The following is a 20,228-nucleotide window of genomic DNA, read 5'->3' on the forward strand; positions in this document are numbered from 1 at the left end:
TGTCTGACTCGTCATTCTAACCTTAAGAATTTGGTTTTAACCTGCTCTATATGATCCTGAGATTTTTATTTCACTATTTTATCCCTTAATAAGGATATGAACATTAATGACAGACCAATCAGGGATCACAGGATTATGGGGTCAGTACTCACGGTGGCTCTGGTGCAGCTCATGGCGGAGCTCAGTCATAGACGAGGATGAAAAGGCCCATTTGATTCAGACTCAGAACCCAGATTAGTAATGGTTTAGTCCTGGTTTAGTTCTGGTCTAGTACTGCTTTACTCCTGCCTTAGTCCTGCCCTAGTCTTGCTTTACTCCTGGTTTAGTCCTGGCTTTTTTCATGTTAGCTCTGAACATGCCGCTGAGATCTTGAAGAATCCATGTTGTAAGAAAGTCCTGGTTTAATCCTAATCCCGGCTGAGTCCAAATTGAGTCCTGGAGAAAACTCCAGTTGGAACAAATCTCCGTAAATCTGAGCGAAACTTAGAATTCGGGATTAAGGATTTACACCAAGAATAGACCTGAGGCCAGACTAGGACTGGGCTCTGGACCAAACCGGTCTTTATGAAACCGACAGACTGAGGATGACCCCCGATGTCCTCTGATTATCTCCGATGACCCATAAGCGACCCCTCGTGACCCTGATGACCCCTGGATGACCCATGATGACCTCTAGATGCTAATGTTGAACATTTAAAAGCACTTTGTTTAAATAACCATAGCTCATCAGAAACTGTGTGCGCAGATCTGAAATGAACATTCAAATTGAGTTGATTTTATTCATTCTTTAGGTCTCCTTTTTATGTTTTAGTTTTTGTGTTGACGGTCTAATCAGAGAGCAGAATGAGCCCCTCATTTGGGCAGATTCTAAGACTAATATCAGTTTGTAATAAGACCTAATGCCACTAAACTCCAGCACCTGCTTAAAAGGGGAAATATGCTTGTAGCTGATATATAAATAATTTAATATAGTTTTATTTATTTATATTTAATTGGTTTAGTTTTAATCTGTGTTTAGTTTCTTTATTTAGAACTCTGTAGTCTGTGAGAGACTTTCCTAGCTCTAACCCTGAGCGACAGGTGCAGATCATCTTTTATTTTGTAAAATTCATTGCTCGTGCTCGTGATGACATCAGAATAAGGTAAACTGATGTCATCAGAAGCTGTAGTCTGTTCATTTACAGAGATTATATCACGCTATCATTACTATACCTGGAGTTGTGTTTTGTTTCACTGTGTTTTTACACTCAATGCACCTTTATTAGTATCATCTGGATGATTTCAGTCCTGGAATTGCCAATCTCTACTGAACTAAAGGTAAAAGGAGCTGTTAACTTCAAAACTTTGGAGATGTAGACAGACTAATAATAAAGGGTTACTCAAACATGTGTGAAGGAAACAAAACACAGCTTCAGGCATGCTTTTGATGAGGTAACATTATAACATGACTTAAAGCTCACAAGAGGCAATTTTACGTAATATGCCTGCTGTATAAAACATAGAACGCAGAGTTTTAAGCACTTACAGTGACACAAACATGTGATCTTTATATCAAGCACAGGAGAAATAAAAATAATACATATATTTATTTATGTGTATATATATATATATATATATATATATATATATATATATATATATATATATATATATATATATATATATATATATATATATATATATATATATATATATATATATATATATATATATATATTGAGGACAGCCATTTTGCTGATGTGGCCCTCGGTGAAAATGTGTTTAATACCTCTGGATTAGAGTATCAAGGAACTCACTTTGAGGAACATTCTGGGTTGTGATAGTTTTGGTCAAGTGAGGGAACTTGTAGGCTTTTTAAAGCAGACAGGTGTTTATCACAGGATATAGATTTTCAGCCTTTTATTTTTATTTCATTTCTATTACTATTTTGAGTGCACTGTTGAACTGTGAGCTTACTGTTTGACCTGTACCACGGAACAGTAGGTGGCAGGAATGCTCCTTTTATGACTTTTAAAACATATTAGTATTAAGTTATTCAAATTACAGTCATGGATCTATTAGATTACCGTACACAAATTAATAGGCAATTTATAAGAGAAGAAAAAAAATAGGCAAAAATAAAGCAGAACAAATGATGCTGAAATGTTTTCTAATGTATTTCTTATGGATTTGTTATTATATTTAGAACTGTGGAAAACATAACCTTCAGTCATTGTTATCCTTTTATAATAGCCGCCAACAGCTATAAAACAACAAAGATGAACCTGTGCCATGCGTTTCCTCCGCGGCAGGTGCACAGATCCATGGGCAGGGGGCGCGCTCGCTCGCACTCCTCCTTTATCCCGCACACTTCCGGCCTCTTAACCTTCTTTTCCGGTCACACCGGCATCATGGCGGCGGAGGGAGATGTGGAGCTGGAGCTGGAGGCGGAGGAAAACTGCGCTCTGTCCGGGAACAAGCCGCAGGAGAAGCCGCGCAAACATGACAGCGGTGCGGCGGATCTGGAGCGAGTCACGGACTACGCGGAAGAGAAGGAGATCAGCAGCGAGGACCTGCAGACGGTGAGACTGGGGAGCTAGCACCGGGGCTAACAGTGAGGCAGGGCCGGGGGTAACGGGGTTATGAACAGGTGGAACCGGGGAGAAGGAGATTTGCGAGTATCTGCAGACGGCGAGACCGGGAACAGGCACCGGGGAGAGGACACAGTGGCTGACAGCAGGAACCGGGAGAAACGAGGGTTTAATCCGGTTGATCTTTGGCTTTATGGGTAACATCAGCGGAGGCTAACGGAGGCTAATGCTAAAAACACGAGGAGACATGCGGGGCAAACGGAGCTGAACCGCGTCTAAACAGGTTAATGTTATGTTGCAGAGATGTTAAGTAAATTCCCATTTAATAGATAAGTTTTAAAGCTTTATCTTATGTCCGTGTCTGAATCAAACCAACACACCGGGCAGGAGAGTGCACGTGTCACGGAGCGGACGTAAACACGGAGACGGTACGCGCGTGTTACGCCTGGTTTATAGTCCAGCGTCTGGTAACGTGTGGCTGAGAACTGATCTTAAAAAACAGCTGTTTAATTAAAAACTATATAAATAAAAGGCTTTTTAATGGACCTGTTTATTTTTATTATGTCTGGTGTTCTTTTTGTTGTAGGCCCTTTTTAACAGCATATTATCTTGTATGTTCCATTGGGCTTTTATTCATGTTTTTTGCTCTGGGTTTAGCTGAGATGGTGACATCATTTTATTGTGAGAGTTTAGACCGCAGCGTTTCGGGGTGAGCTGATGAAAATGTTTTCTAATCTAATGAATTCATCTCTGGTCTGGTTACGGTCTGGTATGATTTGGTGTGATTCTGACTGTTTGTTTCAGGCGATGTCTGTGATCGGAGACAGAAGGTCCAGAGAACAGAAGGCCAAACAGGAACGGTGAGGAAAAAAAAACACACACACGCGCGGACACTGTATTGGACGGTTGTGATAAAGAAGGAGCTGAGTCAAAAGGCAAAACTCTCGATTTACAGGTTAATTTACAATCCTACCCTTACCTATGGTCAAGAGCTTTGGTAATGACCGAAAGGACAAGATCGCGGATACAAGCGGCCGAAATTAGCTTCCTCTGCAGAGTTGCGGGGCGCTCCCTTAGAGAAAGGGTGAGGATGTCAGAGTAGAGCCGCTTATTATTTTTTGATAAAGCTGTAATCACCGATACATGCATACATAAATATTAGAGCCATTTGGACCCGGTTTCCACAGAAAAAAAAAACACTGGGAGCCGCAAATACTTTTTGACATCTAAAATTAAATATTAAATATATATATATATATATATATATTTTTTTTTTTTTTTTTTTGTTTTGTTTGTTTTACCTTTTACACTTTGTATAAACAACTATAGTGTTTTGCTTATGAAATTTATGAAATCCATGAAGTGCTACAGAGACTTAGGCTCCTGAACCTCTGCGCACAGCAAATCGGGGCTGTATCTTTACGCAGGACTGCACAGCTGTCATCTGTGAAATGTGAGCGGTGTTTGTTTTTAACATTGTTCCGCGAGTGTGATGCTTATTTTGAGCAACAAAAGGTAATAAAATATAATTTTATTTTAATATTTCAAGATCAAAATCTTCCAATTTAAACTACAATTAAAAGAATTAACACAAATAAAATACACTTCAATTAAATACTTAAATAATTTATTTTCCCTAGGCACACAGAGCAGCAGGTTGCTGACCCCTGGCCTAGAAAGTCTCATAATGTTTCAGCTTTTAATACAAAGGTTTTCTCTAGTTACTTGAGAGATGAATAATAGCTCTATAACACATTTTGTCATACAATATTTTTTGTTTTTGTCATATTTTATTTTATGATGGAATATAATGGTCATTTTTTTAAAATGAATTTTGCGGGCACTATGAGAACAAAGTCGTAACATTGAGACATTAAAGTCATAATTTTACATACATACAATGAAGTCATCATTTTACAAAAAAATCAGTAGCCGAAGTAAACACATTATTTTATCCAAATTTAGGGGCTGACATGTCAAAACGCAGAAGAGCAACTCGCCACCACGACTAGAGTGCAAAAGAATGCCCCTTATTTGAGTTAAAAGCGTAAATAAAAACCTTTGATGGATGTACAACTTTGTATTGGTGGCCTTTTAAACATGAACAACTGTTGAAACTTTTCCTGGGGCATGACCCCCCCTCTACGTGTAGCTAAGCGCTCCTGGGCCGGATAATGACCGTGCTCCGATCCACAGCCAAATACAGGTCTTGACATGATTTTCACCAAATGTGTACTCTTGACTTTGAACTTTCTACACTTGTTTACACTTGTTTACACTTGTTTGCGGGCTTGTGGAGCCTTGCGCAGCCAGGCAGTGGCATCTCAAGTTTACGCGGTGTACCTGGAACATCCACAGTCACAGGTTAGACGCAGTGCTCCAAACCCTTTAAAGAATTCAGGGTCAGGGAGTGAAACCAGCTTCAGCTTTGTGTATTGGACTAAACTGTTCACATTTGGAGACAGGAACAGGACAGTGCAGTGGCATGAAGGATTTAGGCTAAATTATAATCATTCTCTAAAACCGGGACTGCCCATTGCACATTTCTCCACAAGCCCATAATGAGGTGTTGAAGTTATCCACAATGAGCACATCTTTTAATGCGCTTGTGCAAAGTGCCCGCATTTAGAATAGTAAAGAAGCAAAGGTAAGTGGAGCGGAGTATGAGTAAAGATCAATCTGAGACTCCTCCTGTTTGTTGCTCGGAGCACAGTCTGTGTCCTGTCCAATGAGCCCCAGGGAGCACCAAGCTCTGCAGACTTTTTTCAAGGAGGATTCCAGTCACTCCATGGGGAGAAAATGTAGCCTACTTCATTCAACAGTTTGTGATTCATGAATACGCGTGGAGAGGTGGAGCTAAACTGCAGTGTTTATCTGTCAAATAACTTGCACACATATGGGACATGAAAAATTCATGTCCCATATTCAAAGGTAAAATTTTACCTTATCCTTTTTGTCCATTCATGTAAACTTTAACTCATCCTGCTTTGATTCGGCGTTAAGCACTAAATCATTAAATTCTGACTTTATTTTTGATCAAATTTCTGTATTTTATAATGAAGAAAAAAAAACATGTATAAGTCGCACTGGAGCATACGTTTTGGGGGAAATTTATTTTACAAAATCCGAGACCAAGAACAGACAAGTAAAGACAAGTTATAATACTAACAATAAAATAGGCTGAAGCAGTACAGCACGCTAACTTAACACATTTATATTTATTCAGCTACATGAAGCATAGGCAACAAACTGAATATGTGTCTGGTATGTTAACGTAAGATATTAACAGTTAATCAGATAACTAAAGCATAAAAAACAAGCTAACAAGTTTATTCTCGATCTCACTCCAGATAAATAAATCCATTGAATTCTTCGTCCTCAGTGTCGCTTGTGAACAACTCCGCCAACTCCAGAAGTAGATGAAGCGCTGCTTCATCTACTTGTTACTGGTACACAAGCCTAGAGTGCCCTTGCGCGGTTGTCAGTGTGACAATTACAAAGATGTGAAATTATATATTTTAATCATTTAACATATAAGACGCAGCCCTGGACAAACTATGAAAAAAAATGCAACTTATAGTCCGGAAAATACGGTACATCTTTTTTGGCTGCGACTTTATTCTTGCAAAATTGTGGCTTTATTTTCATTAAATTACAACTTTTATTCTTGAAGCACCCATTATAATCTTTAGCCCCTGCACTGCTATCAGTGGATATCGAGTATCAGCACATACTTAAAGCTATAGTATCGGAACTGAAAAAGCTAGATCGGCGCACCCCTAATGAATATGACACTGAAGTCAGTTAGTGTCCAGTCAATGAGATGACAGCAGTAGGGTTTTGGTCAGTGATTTATACATGCTTAGATGCTTTTAAACTTCAAAGGAAAAAAAGGGTTTGTTAATACACACAAAGGTTTAGATGTAAGAAACTTCTCTGAGCTACAGGTCACCAGCAATGATCCTGACACCCTGCCCCTGTGGACAGGTTCAAACAAGTTTTTCCTTATGTTTCAGAGAAAAGGAACTGGCCAAAGTCACCATCAGGAAAGAGGACGTTGAGCTCATAGTGAGTTTATGTGTGTGTCAGTGAGTTTGTGCGTTTGTGTGTGTGTACGTGCTCACTCATAGTGAGTCTGTGGCTGCATCTCATTTCTCTTTCCTCGCTTCTTTCTCCTCAATTTCTCTCCTTGTTCCTCCATTTGTTAGCTGTCACTCAAATGTGCCATATTAAGCTCAAAGGAAGTGAGGAAAGGACGAAACATTTCCTGCAGAATCGAGAAGGGGGACAGAAATGCAGCCAGTTTGTGTGTTGTAGTGTTCTTGTTGTGTGGAGCTCTGATCTGTTACTGACCTGACCTGATCTTTAGAAGTGTTTTCATATAAATATCTGTGCTCCAGATGTGTTTTTGTATAAATATATCTTTTGTTCTACAGATGTTTGAGTTGGAGATCTCTCGTGTAGTGGCAGAGCGCTCGCTGAGGGAGCACATGGGGAACGTGGTGGAGGCTTTGGTCGCTCTCACAAACTGAAAACAACACTTTAAATATTCAACACATTTTTATAATAAACTATTGTCAAAAAGTCTGTGTTTTTGCCTTTTAGAATAGAAACATCACAAAACCAATCATGAATGTCACTGATGCCCTCCCATCTTCCTGTATCCCTGTAGTGCTGGACTGCAGATGTCTGCAGATGTTGTGTGTCAGATGCCCTCCCAGATGTTGACGTGTGGTTGGAGAAACATAGCAAGAGAATAAACCTTTTCCCTGATCACTATATGCATGGAGTAGGCACAGTCGCATGAGTACCCACTGTAGGGATGATGCACACCAAGTACATCAGATTTACAATCATTTGGTCTATCTGGTCTAATTCACAGGTGCCTCTAAAAGGCCTAAAAGACTACATTGGCACATGTGCAGTTTGAGAGGTGTCAGGTTAAGTCCAACTTATTTTAGACCAAGACTCTGGTCCAGACTTAGACCACATCCACACTTAGTCCTCCTCTGGTCTCTGCACACTTTGGATTATCACGTCCACACTTCTCTCAAATTTGGATTAAAACTGGAGTAAAGTGGGTCCAAACCTGGGACTAGAGAAGACCTGGATCGAAACTGGACTACTGCCTGAAGACTGGACTAAAACTGCACTAGACCTGGGCTAAACCTGGACTCTGGATCTCACTGACGGTAACTTTGCGATAATGCAGGATTCATTTCATTGTTAAATACAATTGTTTCAACTTAAAGAAAATATGTCTAAAACTACAAACATGGCCAAACAGAGTCAGGTGATTGAGAAGAGACTGTGTAGAGAACCATCGGCCAATCAGAAGTGAGTAAAACAGCTGTCATTTCAGATAGATGGAGAGATGATGGATTTTAATTAGTAATTCACATTTGGTCATTTTTGGAGTGATTTCAGTTGAGCTTGAATCAAATCTGAAATAAAACAAGTATGTTGGAGGATACTAGAGATTTATATAAGTAATTACATTATAATGATAAGACACTGAAGCTGGACCCAAGAATACCATTTCAAATTAATCCATTTTGGGAATATTTCCAACTCATTTCTGGCAGCTCACATGTCACAGTTTAAACAAATTAGGGAAATGAAGACTGAAGCTGAAACTCACCCAAGAATCCCATGCTAAACTACAGGGTTAGACCCTATGGAGTCACAGTGATTGATATTTATCAATCATTGAGCACAACAAGGTGCAAAGTTAGACACTGCTGCTGTTGACAAAAAAAAAACAACAACTACAAAATAAAAGTAAGTCTGTGCAGACAGGAGCAGAGTCTGAGAAACAGACAAGTTTAGTCCTGGTTTATCGCTGTATAGATAGATTTGGAGCAGAAAAAAACAAACAGGAGCAGAGAGGGGTAGACAGAAGCAGAGAGCGAGGCCAGCAGCTGGTCCAGATCTGGATCAGCTTTCGGTCTAAACTTAGGCCTGATCCTGGACAGTTCCTGGCCCAGACTCTAAACCAGGTCAGACCATAAAACCAGGACTTTCCCCAGTCACTAAAACATTTCCAAACAACAGTAAAATGGTTGAAAAACATAAACATTAATTAAATATAAAATTATTATTTTTTTTTTATTAGTTTAATTTAAAGGAGTATGTAGCCTGTGCTTGTTTTGTAGTATTGTTTCTGAAAAGGTACTACAATCACAACTGAACTTGGGTTTTAGGTTTAAACGAATTGGATTTCAGCATTGAGACTGGCAAACCAAATGAGAGACTCATGTGAGGCTCATTCTGCTCTCTGATTGGATAATCGCCTTGAGAACCAAAACACCAAATTATAACATAAATACATAGGACATCATGTCCTATATATTTATGTCATTGTTTATGTAATTACGAGTAAATCTACATAACAATTGTTATCAGTAAAAGCTATTTTTGATTTGAAGATGTTTATCTTGTATTTGGGGACACATGTTAATTTTTTTTTAATTAAAGCTTTTAATAAAGGGATACGTCTAAAGTCTGAACCAAAACTGAACCAGGTCTGTACCAGAACTAGGACTCAGTAGACTGGTGCTGAATGGGGTCTGGTCCAGGTCTGGACGGGGTCCACATAGTCTGGTTTTGCAGGACTCTCACAGTTTGGTCTTTTGCAGGACTCCCAGATGGACTTGGACTTTTTGGATCCTGTAGACCAGGACTTGGACCAGGCTCCACCCCCCGTCCTCCCTAAACCAGGAAAAGACAACGTGAGGCTCCAGAAACTCAAGAAGAAACGCTCTAAAAAGAAACCGGGACTGTGCCAGACGCCGGTGCCCTTCAGGTATAAACAGCACGATGCGGCCTCCATTTTTGATGTTTTGATTTTAAATCTGTTGTGAAGTAAATTGGTGGAAATAAAGCTTCATAAAAAATCAAACCTTTATTAAAACCTGCCTCCCCCAGTGGCTCTCTTGTTTGAAAAATAATTCAATATTCTTGAAAATGTATTTTTAGATTTTAAAAGTATGAAGTCTTATAGTTTATAGTTCAAAGGGGAAATGATGAGAGTTGCTCACACTTTACAAGACAGTAACCAAGAGCAACAAATAAATGCTAATAAGATTCAAATTACAAAACAATTCAAGAAGCAATAATAGGCACTTTAACGCATTTTCTTTTGTCTGGTTTAGGTCCTGTTTGTCCCCTGTCAATGAAGTCCAAACTGACCTGGAACTGGACTTGGACCCCAGAAGTCCGAGTCCCCCGAAACCGGACCAGAGACCGAACCTGAGACCGGATCAGAGACCGGACCTGAGACCGAACCAGAGACCGGATCTGAGACCGGATCTGAGACCGGATCTGAGACCGGACCTGAGACCGGACCTGAGACCGGACCTGAGACTGGACCTGAGACCGGACCTGAGACAGGTTCAGACCCAGAATGAGAAGTCCATTCAGCACAAATCTAACCTGCAACACCAAGACCCAAGGCTCATTTCCAACCAGGACTGCCGACCAATCCCTACTGGTCCAAGTCTGGCTCTGGACTGGACTGGCTCTGATCCTAGCTCAGTTAAACCAGACTTTAACCCTGAACTAAACCCAAATTCTGGATGTAACTTCGCCTGGAACCCGCTGCAGCAAGAGTCCAGTGCGTTCCAGAATGCAACTCAGTACGGACTAATCGAGAATAACACCGGATTAGAGTCAAGCTTCAACCCCGCTTATGGATTTCGGACACACTTTAGTCCCGGGCCAGGACCAGGTCTTGACCCGTTCTGGAACATGTCTGAGCAGAAGGTGGCTCCCCTGTTTGAATGCTCCGGATTTATGTTTGATGAAGAACTAAGCCAGACATTTACGCGCCCCATTTACACCCAGTACCCGAACCAGACCTTAGTCAGTTTTCCTCCTGTGCATCCCCCTGTTCCTATCAGTCCGTATTCTAATGTGTGTGCAGTACCTTCATACCCTTCTGTCAGCCACCACTACACTACACCAAATCCAGACCCAGGTTTAGTCATGCCGAGACCTGCTCTGGATCCAAAGACACCCACAGAAGCAGGTCTGGACCAGACTACCACATTCTCCATCCAGATACACAAAGGCCTGGTTTCAGAAAGGGCACGTGAAGTGAACCGACTCTCGGGATTAAACACAGCAGTCCCTGAAGTCCTCAGGCCAGCTCCAACCCTAAAATCCAGATTATCATCAGAAGCAAACCCAGATTTTCAAATGATCCCAAATCCTCTAGACTTGAACCAAGTCCCATCTGTTTTAAGTGGTTCCAGTATGTCTGCCATCAGTCAGGTACCTCAGACCATATTTAGACCTGGTTCAAACCCCATTCTCTCCAGTTCTACTCTAAACGGACTTTACCCCGAGCCAGTCCAGGCAGAGTCTAAGACCTTCACCTCTAAAGCCACTTTCTCAGTTTCAATCCAAGACCTGACCTCCATCAACAATAAAACTAACAAAAAACAAGACTTTCACAGGGACAAAACCGGAATAAACTGGGACCTGCAACTTGGTTCTGACCCTGCAAATACCCCAGCCCAAGAATTTGGATTTGGACCAGAAAACCGAGGTCCAAAATTTGGATTAAATGGAACACATCAGCAGTCTGTTTCAGAAGCAAAATTAACCTGGACTACCCCAGAGTCTAGACCCAGGTCTGGACCAGAGAAAAATGACTTGAAGAAAATCAGCCTAGACAACTCTATAGAACAAGTCAAAGTCCACAGAAGTCCAGAAATGAGCCATAACTTTGGATCAGAACAAGACTTAGTGTTAAGCCATTTTCAAGGGACTAAACCAGGACCAGAAGGTTTTCACATGTCCGCCCAGGCTAAGTCTAAATCTGGACTAAGCCCAGAGAGGCATCCACAGAATCTGCTAAATCTGGATTCAAGCAAAAGCCTCCAAAAACCTGAGGTGGTCTACACAAGTCCAGGCAAACTTCAAGAATTTAATTTTGAGTCAAATGCAGAATTCAGTTTTCAGCCTGGATCTAAAGAGTCCATGAAGCCAGAGGTAGTCCTTAAAACGACGAAGCAAAACAAAGAAAATTTGCATTTGTTTAAACAAAAAAACATAGAGAGTGAAAATCTAAACATGCCGGAGGTCATTTACAAAACTCCAACCAGACCCATGGACCCTAATACCCTCAAGTGCCCAGATGCATCCAAGAAGTCTGTGCTGAATCCAGAGAAACCACCTCAAATTCAGCACAATCTTATTTTAAACCAAGTATCCGGGATTGAAAAATGTTCTGCAGAAGAATCTGTTGAGAATCGTCAAAAACAGTTTCCAAAATCTCCAACTGGAAGCCGAAAAATGAACGGGGTCCACACCAGGACCAGACCTGATGCAGGTTCTGAGGGGTTTTTACCAATACTGCCCACATTCCTCACAATGCCTTCAGAGTCCAGCCCAAGTCCTGGTTTGGGTATAAAGTCCAACTTGAACCCTGCTCTACGGACCCTGAGTGTCTCCAGTCTTAGTCCTGGTCTAAGTCCTGGTATGAACAAGATCCCAGACCCCAGTTTCAAATGTTTGGAGCAGCCTCACAATTTGAGGACTGTCAGTGTTTTGTCATTGAGTCCCTTGAAGACCAGTTTAGATTCAAGTCCACAGACCCAAGCCTTTAGTCCTGTTACAGTCCAGAATCTCTCCTGCCTCAGTCCAGGTCCAAGCTTGGGTGCAGACCAGGTCTTGGAAGCGCGGAAGTCCCTGTCCTCGATCCTGGAGTCCCAAATGAAGACTTCCCAGAACCAGGGCAGATCCAGGTCTTATTATGGACTCACCCCATCACAGTATGAAGCCTTCGGAGGGATCAGATCTAAGTCTAAAGAGAATCCACACTCAGAGGAAGACCAGATCAAACCTGGAATTAAACTTGGTCTAGAGTCAGGAATAAGACTTAAGGAAGACTTGTCTGACACTGAGTCAGAACCCAGAATCAGATCACTGGACCTTCCAAAAGACTCCACAGGTGAGAGACCAGGTTTAGACTGGACTAAAACCACTGACAAGGTCTACACAGGTTCAGACCAAATCCTGACTAAAGCCAGCTCAGGTCCAAATCAGGACTTGGGGCAACTAGAGCCAGACAGAACCCAAACGGACCCAGGACTTTATAAAAATGTACAGAAAACTATTATTAGCAAGCCAGAAACAGATATGGTCTCTAGGACTAAATCAGATTCAGGTATGGACCAAACTGAGAGCCGGACTAAGGACCATGTGAGACTAGACTGGACTCAGACTTCAGTTTGTGAAGGTCCACGGTTAGACCAAAATAAAACCAGATCAGAATCAAGACTTGAACCAGTTTCAGTGAGTTTAAATCCAGTCCACAGTGAAGTGGCTGTGTGGACTGAGCCTAAGTCTGCTTTTTGTCCCAAATTTCAGCCAAATGACACTGGGACCTTTAATGGACATGTAGAAAGCCCACCAAAGTCTGGCCCTAAACCAGGACTAGATTCTGGACTCAAAATTAAATCAGATATCAGCCCAAGATTTACTAAAAGAATGATAAATTTACCCACCTTAGGACCATCTAAACCATATCTTATTCCAGAACTTTACACTTCAGAGCCTAAACCAAAACTAGAGCCAGGAGTTCAACTGGGACTAGAATCAGGACTTGAGACACTAAGCTATGAACTAAATCATGTTGAAGTACAATGTACTGTAGAAGACTCCACTCTGTTTGACTTTAAATTACAACAAAGTTTAGCGTTTGAGCCCAGTTTGGAAATTGAACTAGGAATTGGGACTGGACCAGGAATTGGGGCTGGTCCAGGGCTTGGTACAGAACCAGGACCTTCAGAGACTGTACCTGGAGCAGATCTAGGTCTGATCAGGAAAGATTTGGAACAAGAGACTGAACCAATGCCCTCAGGCTGTCAGCAAGTAGAGCTGTATGAAACCTGTTTAGGAATCACAGGATCCAGACCTTGTTTAGAACTTGAGACTGTACCAGAGACCCAGGAGAACAGTGCAGAGTTTGACAAACCAGAGATGGATTTATCAAGCATAAATTCAGAAGAAAGTAATGTAGGGCTTTGGACAGGACTAGAATCTAAACTAGAACTTGAACCAACTGTTTCAGGATTAGGGCTAGTGGGACTTGGGACTGGACTAGAGACTGGACTCGGACTTGGATCAGTGATTGATTCTGGTTCTCTGCCTCAGGAACCAGACAAAGAAAAGTCACAGTCATCTCTGGAAAAAATTGGACTAGACCCAGCTCAAAGTCCCAGGATGACTGCAACGAAGACCGATCAAGACCAGACCAAGACCAGACCAAGGACTTCGAAAGAGGCAACTCTGAAAACCCGTCTCCGATTGAAAGAGACTCTGAAGGAAACCATGGAGAAACTGGACAAGATCCTGGACAAAAAGGGACTAAAGAAGAAAGCCCGAACTCAGGACTCAGCCGAGACCTGGAGCTGGATCAGGACTGGGTCCCAGGACTTTTTACAGCAAGACAGGGAGGACAAAGTAGACAAAGTGCAATCACAACTCTCATCAAAACAGGAGCCCAACCTCACAGTGAAGGAGAAGCCTCAGGAGAAGCAGATGTTTGGGATGGGACTGTTGGACTCAGGACTAGATTTGAACCTGGAACTGGACTTGAACCAAACCAGATCCGAGGAGGGTTTAGACTCTCTAATAGACTCTCAAAACCACCAGATGTCGCCAGAGGGACTAGAAACAGTTTTACAAGAACTAGAACCACAACAAAGTCCAGATCTGGACATGAAGGACTGGACACATACACGACCCAGACTGGAACCAACGGAGACCCTTGTAGACAAACCGAGACAGACCGAATCCGGAGTAGAACCAGTGGAGACCCATGTGGACTTAAACCAGGACTGGAGACAGACCGAACCAGGACTAGGACCAGTGGAGACCCATGTGGACTTAAACCAGGACTGGAGACAGACCGAACCAGGACTAACAGCAGCGGAGGCCTTTGTGGACTTAAACCAGGATTGGAAACAGACCGAACCAGGACTAAGAGCAGTGGAGACCCTTGTGGACATAAACCAAGACTGGAGACAGACCGAAACAGGACTAAGAGCAGCGGAGACCCTTGCGGACTTAAACCAGGACTGGAGACAGACCGAACCAGGACAAAGAGCAGCGGAGACCCTTGTGGACTTAAACCAGGACTGGAGACAGACCGAACCAGGACTAGGACCAGTGGAGACTCTTGTAGACTTAAATCTGGACTGGAGACAAACCGAACCAGAACTACGACCAGTGAAGACCCTTATGGATTTAAACCTAGACTGGAGACAGACCAAACCAGAACTACAACCAGTGAAGACCTTTGTGGACTTAAACCTGGACTCTTTGAACAGGACAGACATAGTCGAAGCAAATGGAATTCAATTGACATCAATGGAGTCTCAAGAAATGGTTCAGAACATGGATCCAGAGACTGTGGCGGTCTGGAACAGAATCGAGACCCAGACTCAAACCCAGACAGAACTAGAACCAGACAGGACTCTGCTGAACTTAAACCTGGACTCTGTAGACACTGCAGTGGTGAATGCAACTGTATTAAAATCAATGGACACTCAGGAAATAAAACTGAATCAACAAATAGAGGCAAGAATGATAGAAGTCAAGTCAATGAACAACGAGACCTGGACTCGGACTCAGACCAAGACTGGACTAGGACCACATGGGACTCTTCAGAATCCAGATCAGGACTTATGGAACATCACACTAACAAAAGCAGTTTTACACAACTCAATGGAAGAACAGAATGTCATGGACTTGCAAGATACTTTACAACTCCAGATGGAAACCAGGATTCAGACCGGATCTCAAATCTTTCTAGAACCAGGTGGGACTCTTCACAACATCGATCCAGATCTGGAGAACATGGCGCAAATGAATTTAGTTTCCATGTCAATGAAAAATCAAGAAGAGGAACAGTTGGAACATGCTTCACAAGTCCAAACCCAAGTCCAAACCCAAGTCCAGACTCAAGTCCAGACCAAGACCTTGACCGAGACCAGGACTTCCCTGATCTCCAAGAGGTCAGTGACATCACCTGCATCTTCAGCTGAAAGTCCAACAGAAAACAATGATCAGCCAGAAAAGTTATCTTTGTTCAGAGGTGAGAGCGATTCCTCAGAAAACCAGACTAAAATCTGTCCAGATCCTGTACCAGATCAAGTCCCAGTCCCAGTTTTAACCAAAGGCCAGGTTCAGACCAAAGAAACCGGTTCAATTGTCCAAGGAAAGAAGACAGAAAAACTAAAGCATTTACTGGAAAAGGCTAAGGCTGAATGTGAGAGTCTAGAATCTAAAATCAGGACAAAATCCACCAAAAATACCCAAGACCAGTCAGAACCAGAGCAGGTCTCCTCGGCAAAAGACAGAGTCCAAAGCAGAAGGAGGCCAAAGTCCACGATACCAACAGATCAAAAGCACCTAGGAAGTAATGCCAGAGAGCATAAAGAGTCCAGGAGTCTAGACCCAGGGGAGGATTCAAACCCAGAACCAACTACAGATCTGCTGAAGTCCAGGCCTCAAGAGAAGACTGGGGGCACAACCAGAGACACGGAGTCCAGACGAGATATCAGACCAGAGACCAGACCAGATCCACCAAAAGACCTGAAGTCTAGACCAGAGTCTATACCAGAGTCTAATGCAGAGTCCAGACCAGAAACCAGACCAGAGGCCAGATTAGAGTCCAGGCCAGAGTCCAAATCGGAAATAGATAAAGTCCAAGACAAATCTATCAGTGTCAGTGATGAAGCAAAGTTAATTTTAGATTTTACTAAAAATCTGTCTCAAATCCAGGACAAATCTATCAGTCCACCCAAGGAACCAGAGTCCAAACCTGAGTCCAGACCAGAGTCCAGACCAGAGACCAGACCAGGCCTACCTAAAGAGCCAGAGGAAGTGCATAGCCGATCTGAAGTGTCTGGAAGAGGTGAAGCTCCTGTTGAGAATGAAAAACCTCAATTAGGTCTGTGTAAAAACCTGGACAAGTCCCAGAGTCCACCTAAAGACCCAGAGTCTGGACCAAATCTACCCAAAGACCAGAAAAATGATAAGACTGTTCTGCAATCCAAATCTGGTTCAGAGAAAAAGAAAAAGTCATTATTGGGTTTATTCAGAAAACAGGAGTCTAAAAATAATGACCAGGTGGAGTCACCCAAAGATCAAGAGCCTGGTTCAGGTCCAGAGGGAAAGTCGGCTAAGACCTCCCTGATGTCCAAGTCCAAGGGTCTTGGGTCCAAAGTCAGTGGCTGGAGTCGTCTGAAGAAGCATATGGTTGTGGAGCCTGAAGAACCTCAGTTCCCAGAGTGCAAACCAGAGTCCAGACCAGAGACTGGACCAGAGTGCAGACCAGAGACTGGACTAAAGTCCAGACCAGGTCCTGAATTTGATCCAAATCCTGGCCCTGGACCAGAGCTCAGTCCAGATCTGGATTTGACCCAGGCCAAATCAGACTCTGGGCCTAAAGCTCTGAAAATGTGGGATGCTCTTTTGTTCCACATGTTCTCCACTAAAGAACGCATCATGAAGCAGCTAGAAATCAACAAAAGCCAAAAGAGCCAGGACCAGGCCAGCACTCAGAGAGAACCAGACCCAGAGCCCTCTTTTGTGAGCCGCCTCCCTGTTCTGCTGTACAGTCCACGCTTTGATGCTCGCAAACTGAAAGAAGCAGCTGAGAAACCCATCAGCAAACTGTCCACAGCATTCGAACGAGCACTGATCCGACGCAAAGCCCCAGAGGACCAGAAAAAGGACTTCAACAGGAGGCCCAAGGGGTTCAAACTGTAGACCAGATTTAAGACTAGGTCTAAGGCCAGGTTTAAGACCAGGTTTAGTATGGTATTAACAGCAGGCAGACCAGAACTAAATGTTAAATTCTGAAACTAAAACCAGGACTATACTCAGACTGTTCTCAGATGAGGCTCAGAATATAATGAAAGTATTTTTGTAAAGATTCTAAGCACATTGAAATGTTTAAGAGCTCAGCTTAGCTGTAGGAGGCATGGCCTTTGACATTTGGATTCAAAGTTTGATACTGAAGGTTTTGAAGGAAGTGAAAGAGAGAAACCAGATCTGAAGTTCAGAAGGAGAGATGGTTAAACTGTAAGGGTTTGGGTTAGGCTAACCCTTCAGCTTTAGGCTCACTGGAGAACAGGTTAGACTTACCCTAATCCAAACCTTTGATTCTATATTTTACTCTCATTTGAAGCTGATGCGGGATTCATGCAGGTGTTTATGTTTGATGGTCACAGGGAAAAAATGAGATACCTCTCTTCCCTTGTTACAGAACAATAGTGAAAAGAGACTCTAGGGCAAACATAAAGCTTGAATAATCAGAGGAGGAACTGGTCCCTTATTTGAAATGTGAGAATTTTGAGATGGTGGAGAAATGCAATGGTTTATTTTTAGCAGAACAACACCAAACACCTTTGGCTTTGCTTCATGGTGAGGGTCAGCAGCACAGCTTTGCCTCAAAGCATGGATAACTGATCAGCTATTGATTATTGATTTAATATTTGATAATATAATAATATATTAATTTGAGAGTAGAATGGTGTGAGCTGTAGATAAAAATTGTATTTTTTTTATAATGGCTGTTCGCAGAAATATGAAGTTGTGTTTTTTCTGTTCAATAAACATTTTGACTGAATTTTCTGTGTGTGTCATTTATGAGGAAGTGATGCATTATGTAAATGTCGTGTTCTGGTAATGTTTATTTACTATAAATAGTAAATAAAATGTATAGAGCAGTTATTCCATGGTTATTATTACTATGGAAGATCAAAGATTACAGATTGAAAGATTTATTTTTCTCATCACATGTAACAATAAACATGTAGCATTAAACAGTAAGCATGGCTATAGTACAAGTGAAATTCATAAAGCGCAGAATGTAAACATGTAATCTAGGTCCTTGTAGCATGTAACACAACAACATGACATAAAGGCAGAGGTAAATATATAATAGAATAAAGTATAAACTCTTATGCTACAGGAGTGGCTACGCATTCTGGCACTTCCTAATTTCCATCACCGCAGACCTAAATTTCACTTTAAGATTTATGGATGTACACTGCTGAAACTGGATTCAACTTTTCTTAAAAGATGTCTGTGTACTTTAAGATGGAAACTGGTTCATCCAAAAGGCAAAACCCCCGTCAAACAAAGCAATATAGTCTACCCTATTCAGTGCAGTGAAGCGTACAGTGAGTGTTATATTGGAGAAACAAAACAGCCACTCCATAAGGGAAAGTACTAGTCTGTACATCTAGTACATCTTCATTTCAAAGTTACTAACAACTTTGAAAATAGTGAAGTACAGATCTTAAAAAGAACTTGGGCTGGTGTGAAACCAACAGTTGCATTCTGGCACGGGACGAGTGCAGTGTGAATGTAGTTGTTTCAAATGGCCTCGTCAGATGAACGTATCAGTCGCTTGTATGTGAACAAGGCCCAACCCATAAGTAAAATAAACATAACTAAATCAAGTGCGCACTGGAGTCGGTCTACAAAGTGCACTAAATGACCTTAGTTTCAGTGTAACTAGCTCCTCCCTTCAGATAGATATAAGGTACTTTCCACCAGCAATCTGACCAGAACTGAACAAGCGGCTTGGATGAGCAGCAAAACATCTTCACACAAAAACCTTTATGCCTAGTTGACAAAACTGAATTTTACTATATTTCTTTTACTTTCTTAAAAGAAGTTTAGACAAGAATGGAACAATAAACAATCTTTGAGAACAAAAAGAAGCCACTGACTGAAGTAAAGACAGTGCTAATCTCTCAACTGAAAGAGGAACCATGTGAATTGTTCATGCTGTTAATAGTGCCAATACTGTACCAATTTTTACATGTGTAAAACTGGGTAAATGATTCATAATGCAAATGTGAGTGGAATTTCAAAGAACTCCCCTCATCCTCCAAAACCCTCACTCAACCTTAGCCAAGTTAGCACTCATGACTTTACCTTATCGGTTTAGCTGTCTGCTCAGACTTCAGTGGATGGTTACACTGGCCATCTTTTGACCAGACACTAGGAGTTCCAGCCCAACCTTTGATTGAGAGAGGACAGAGTGTCTCCTCTTATCAGCCTCAACCTTGGAAAAGAACATATTTAGTTCATTATTAATTGTTTAATTTAATGCAGATGATTGATTATACTGGATTGGATTCTTCTTGTTGAGTGGTGCTCCAAAATTATTCTTCTAGTCAAAGCCAAACACTCACAAAGGCCAGTCCAGCACATAACTGGAGGGTGTAAGATGCTGGCAGTAGTGGAGAATCCTGTGGGACTTCCAGGCACAGACTGACAAAATGGCGTACCAACGGGACAATGTGATGGTGGATAAACAACAGAGCAAAGCTGTGGTGGACATTGCAGTACCAAGTGATGGGAAGATCAGGAAAAAGGAACATGAGAAACTAGAGAAATACCAGGGGCTCAAAGAAGAGCTGGAGAAGGCCTGGAAGGTGAAGGCATCAGTGGTACCTGTGGTCATCAGAGCATTCGGGGCAGTGACCCCTAATAGGCTACAACAGATCCCAGGAAAAACATCAGACATTTCATTCCATAAAAATGCAGTACTAGGAACAACAAAGATACTGCATAGAACCCTCAAACTCTCATGCTAGGAAGATGAGACTGCCCACATGGGTG

General features: G+C 42.0%; 2 protein-coding genes across 2 annotated transcripts; both read left to right on the forward strand.

The window, feature by feature from the left end:
* Positions 1–2,365: 2,365 nt before the first annotated feature.
* On the forward strand, positions 2,366–7,154 carry hypk (huntingtin interacting protein K). Its single transcript, XM_033986900.2, has 4 exons — positions 2,366–2,561; positions 3,375–3,430; positions 6,587–6,638; positions 7,007–7,154. Exons 1-4 carry the CDS (start codon positions 2,391–2,393, stop codon positions 7,100–7,102), a joined length of 375 nt encoding a protein of 124 aa, XP_033842791.1. The 5' UTR covers positions 2,366–2,390; the 3' UTR covers positions 7,103–7,154.
* A 419-nt stretch (positions 7,155–7,573) lies between these two features.
* Positions 7,574–18,211, forward strand: LOC129457375 (uncharacterized). Its single transcript, XM_055231546.1, has 3 exons — positions 7,574–7,762; positions 9,209–9,375; positions 9,725–18,211. Exons 2-3 carry the CDS (start codon positions 9,218–9,220, stop codon positions 17,355–17,357), a joined length of 7,791 nt encoding a protein of 2,596 aa, XP_055087521.1. The 5' UTR covers positions 7,574–7,762; positions 9,209–9,217; the 3' UTR covers positions 17,358–18,211.
* The last annotated feature ends 2,017 nt before the right edge of the window (positions 18,212–20,228 follow it).

This window comes from Periophthalmus magnuspinnatus, chromosome 3 (assembly GCF_009829125.3).
Source record: "Periophthalmus magnuspinnatus isolate fPerMag1 chromosome 3, fPerMag1.2.pri, whole genome shotgun sequence".
Lineage (NCBI taxonomy): Eukaryota > Metazoa > Chordata > Actinopteri > Gobiiformes > Gobiidae > Periophthalmus > Periophthalmus magnuspinnatus.

Excerpts from the sequence above, each read along its gene's own strand:
- hypk (XM_033986900.2), top strand. The coding sequence starts at position 2,391 with ATGGCGGCGGAGGGAGATGTGGAGCTGGAGCTGGAGGCGGAGGAAAAC. Across the intron at positions 2,562-3,374 it reads GCAGCGAGGACCTGCAGACG|GCGATGTCTGTGATCGGAGA; the intron begins GTGAGACTGGGG and ends TGTTTGTTTCAG. Across the intron at positions 6,639-7,006 it reads AAGAGGACGTTGAGCTCATA|ATGTTTGAGTTGGAGATCTC; the intron begins GTGAGTTTATGT and ends TTTGTTCTACAG.
- LOC129457375 (XM_055231546.1), top strand. The coding sequence starts at position 9,218 with ATGGACTTGGACTTTTTGGATCCTGTAGACCAGGACTTGGACCAGGCT. Across the intron at positions 9,376-9,724 it reads CAGACGCCGGTGCCCTTCAG|GTCCTGTTTGTCCCCTGTCA; the intron begins GTATAAACAGCA and ends TGTCTGGTTTAG.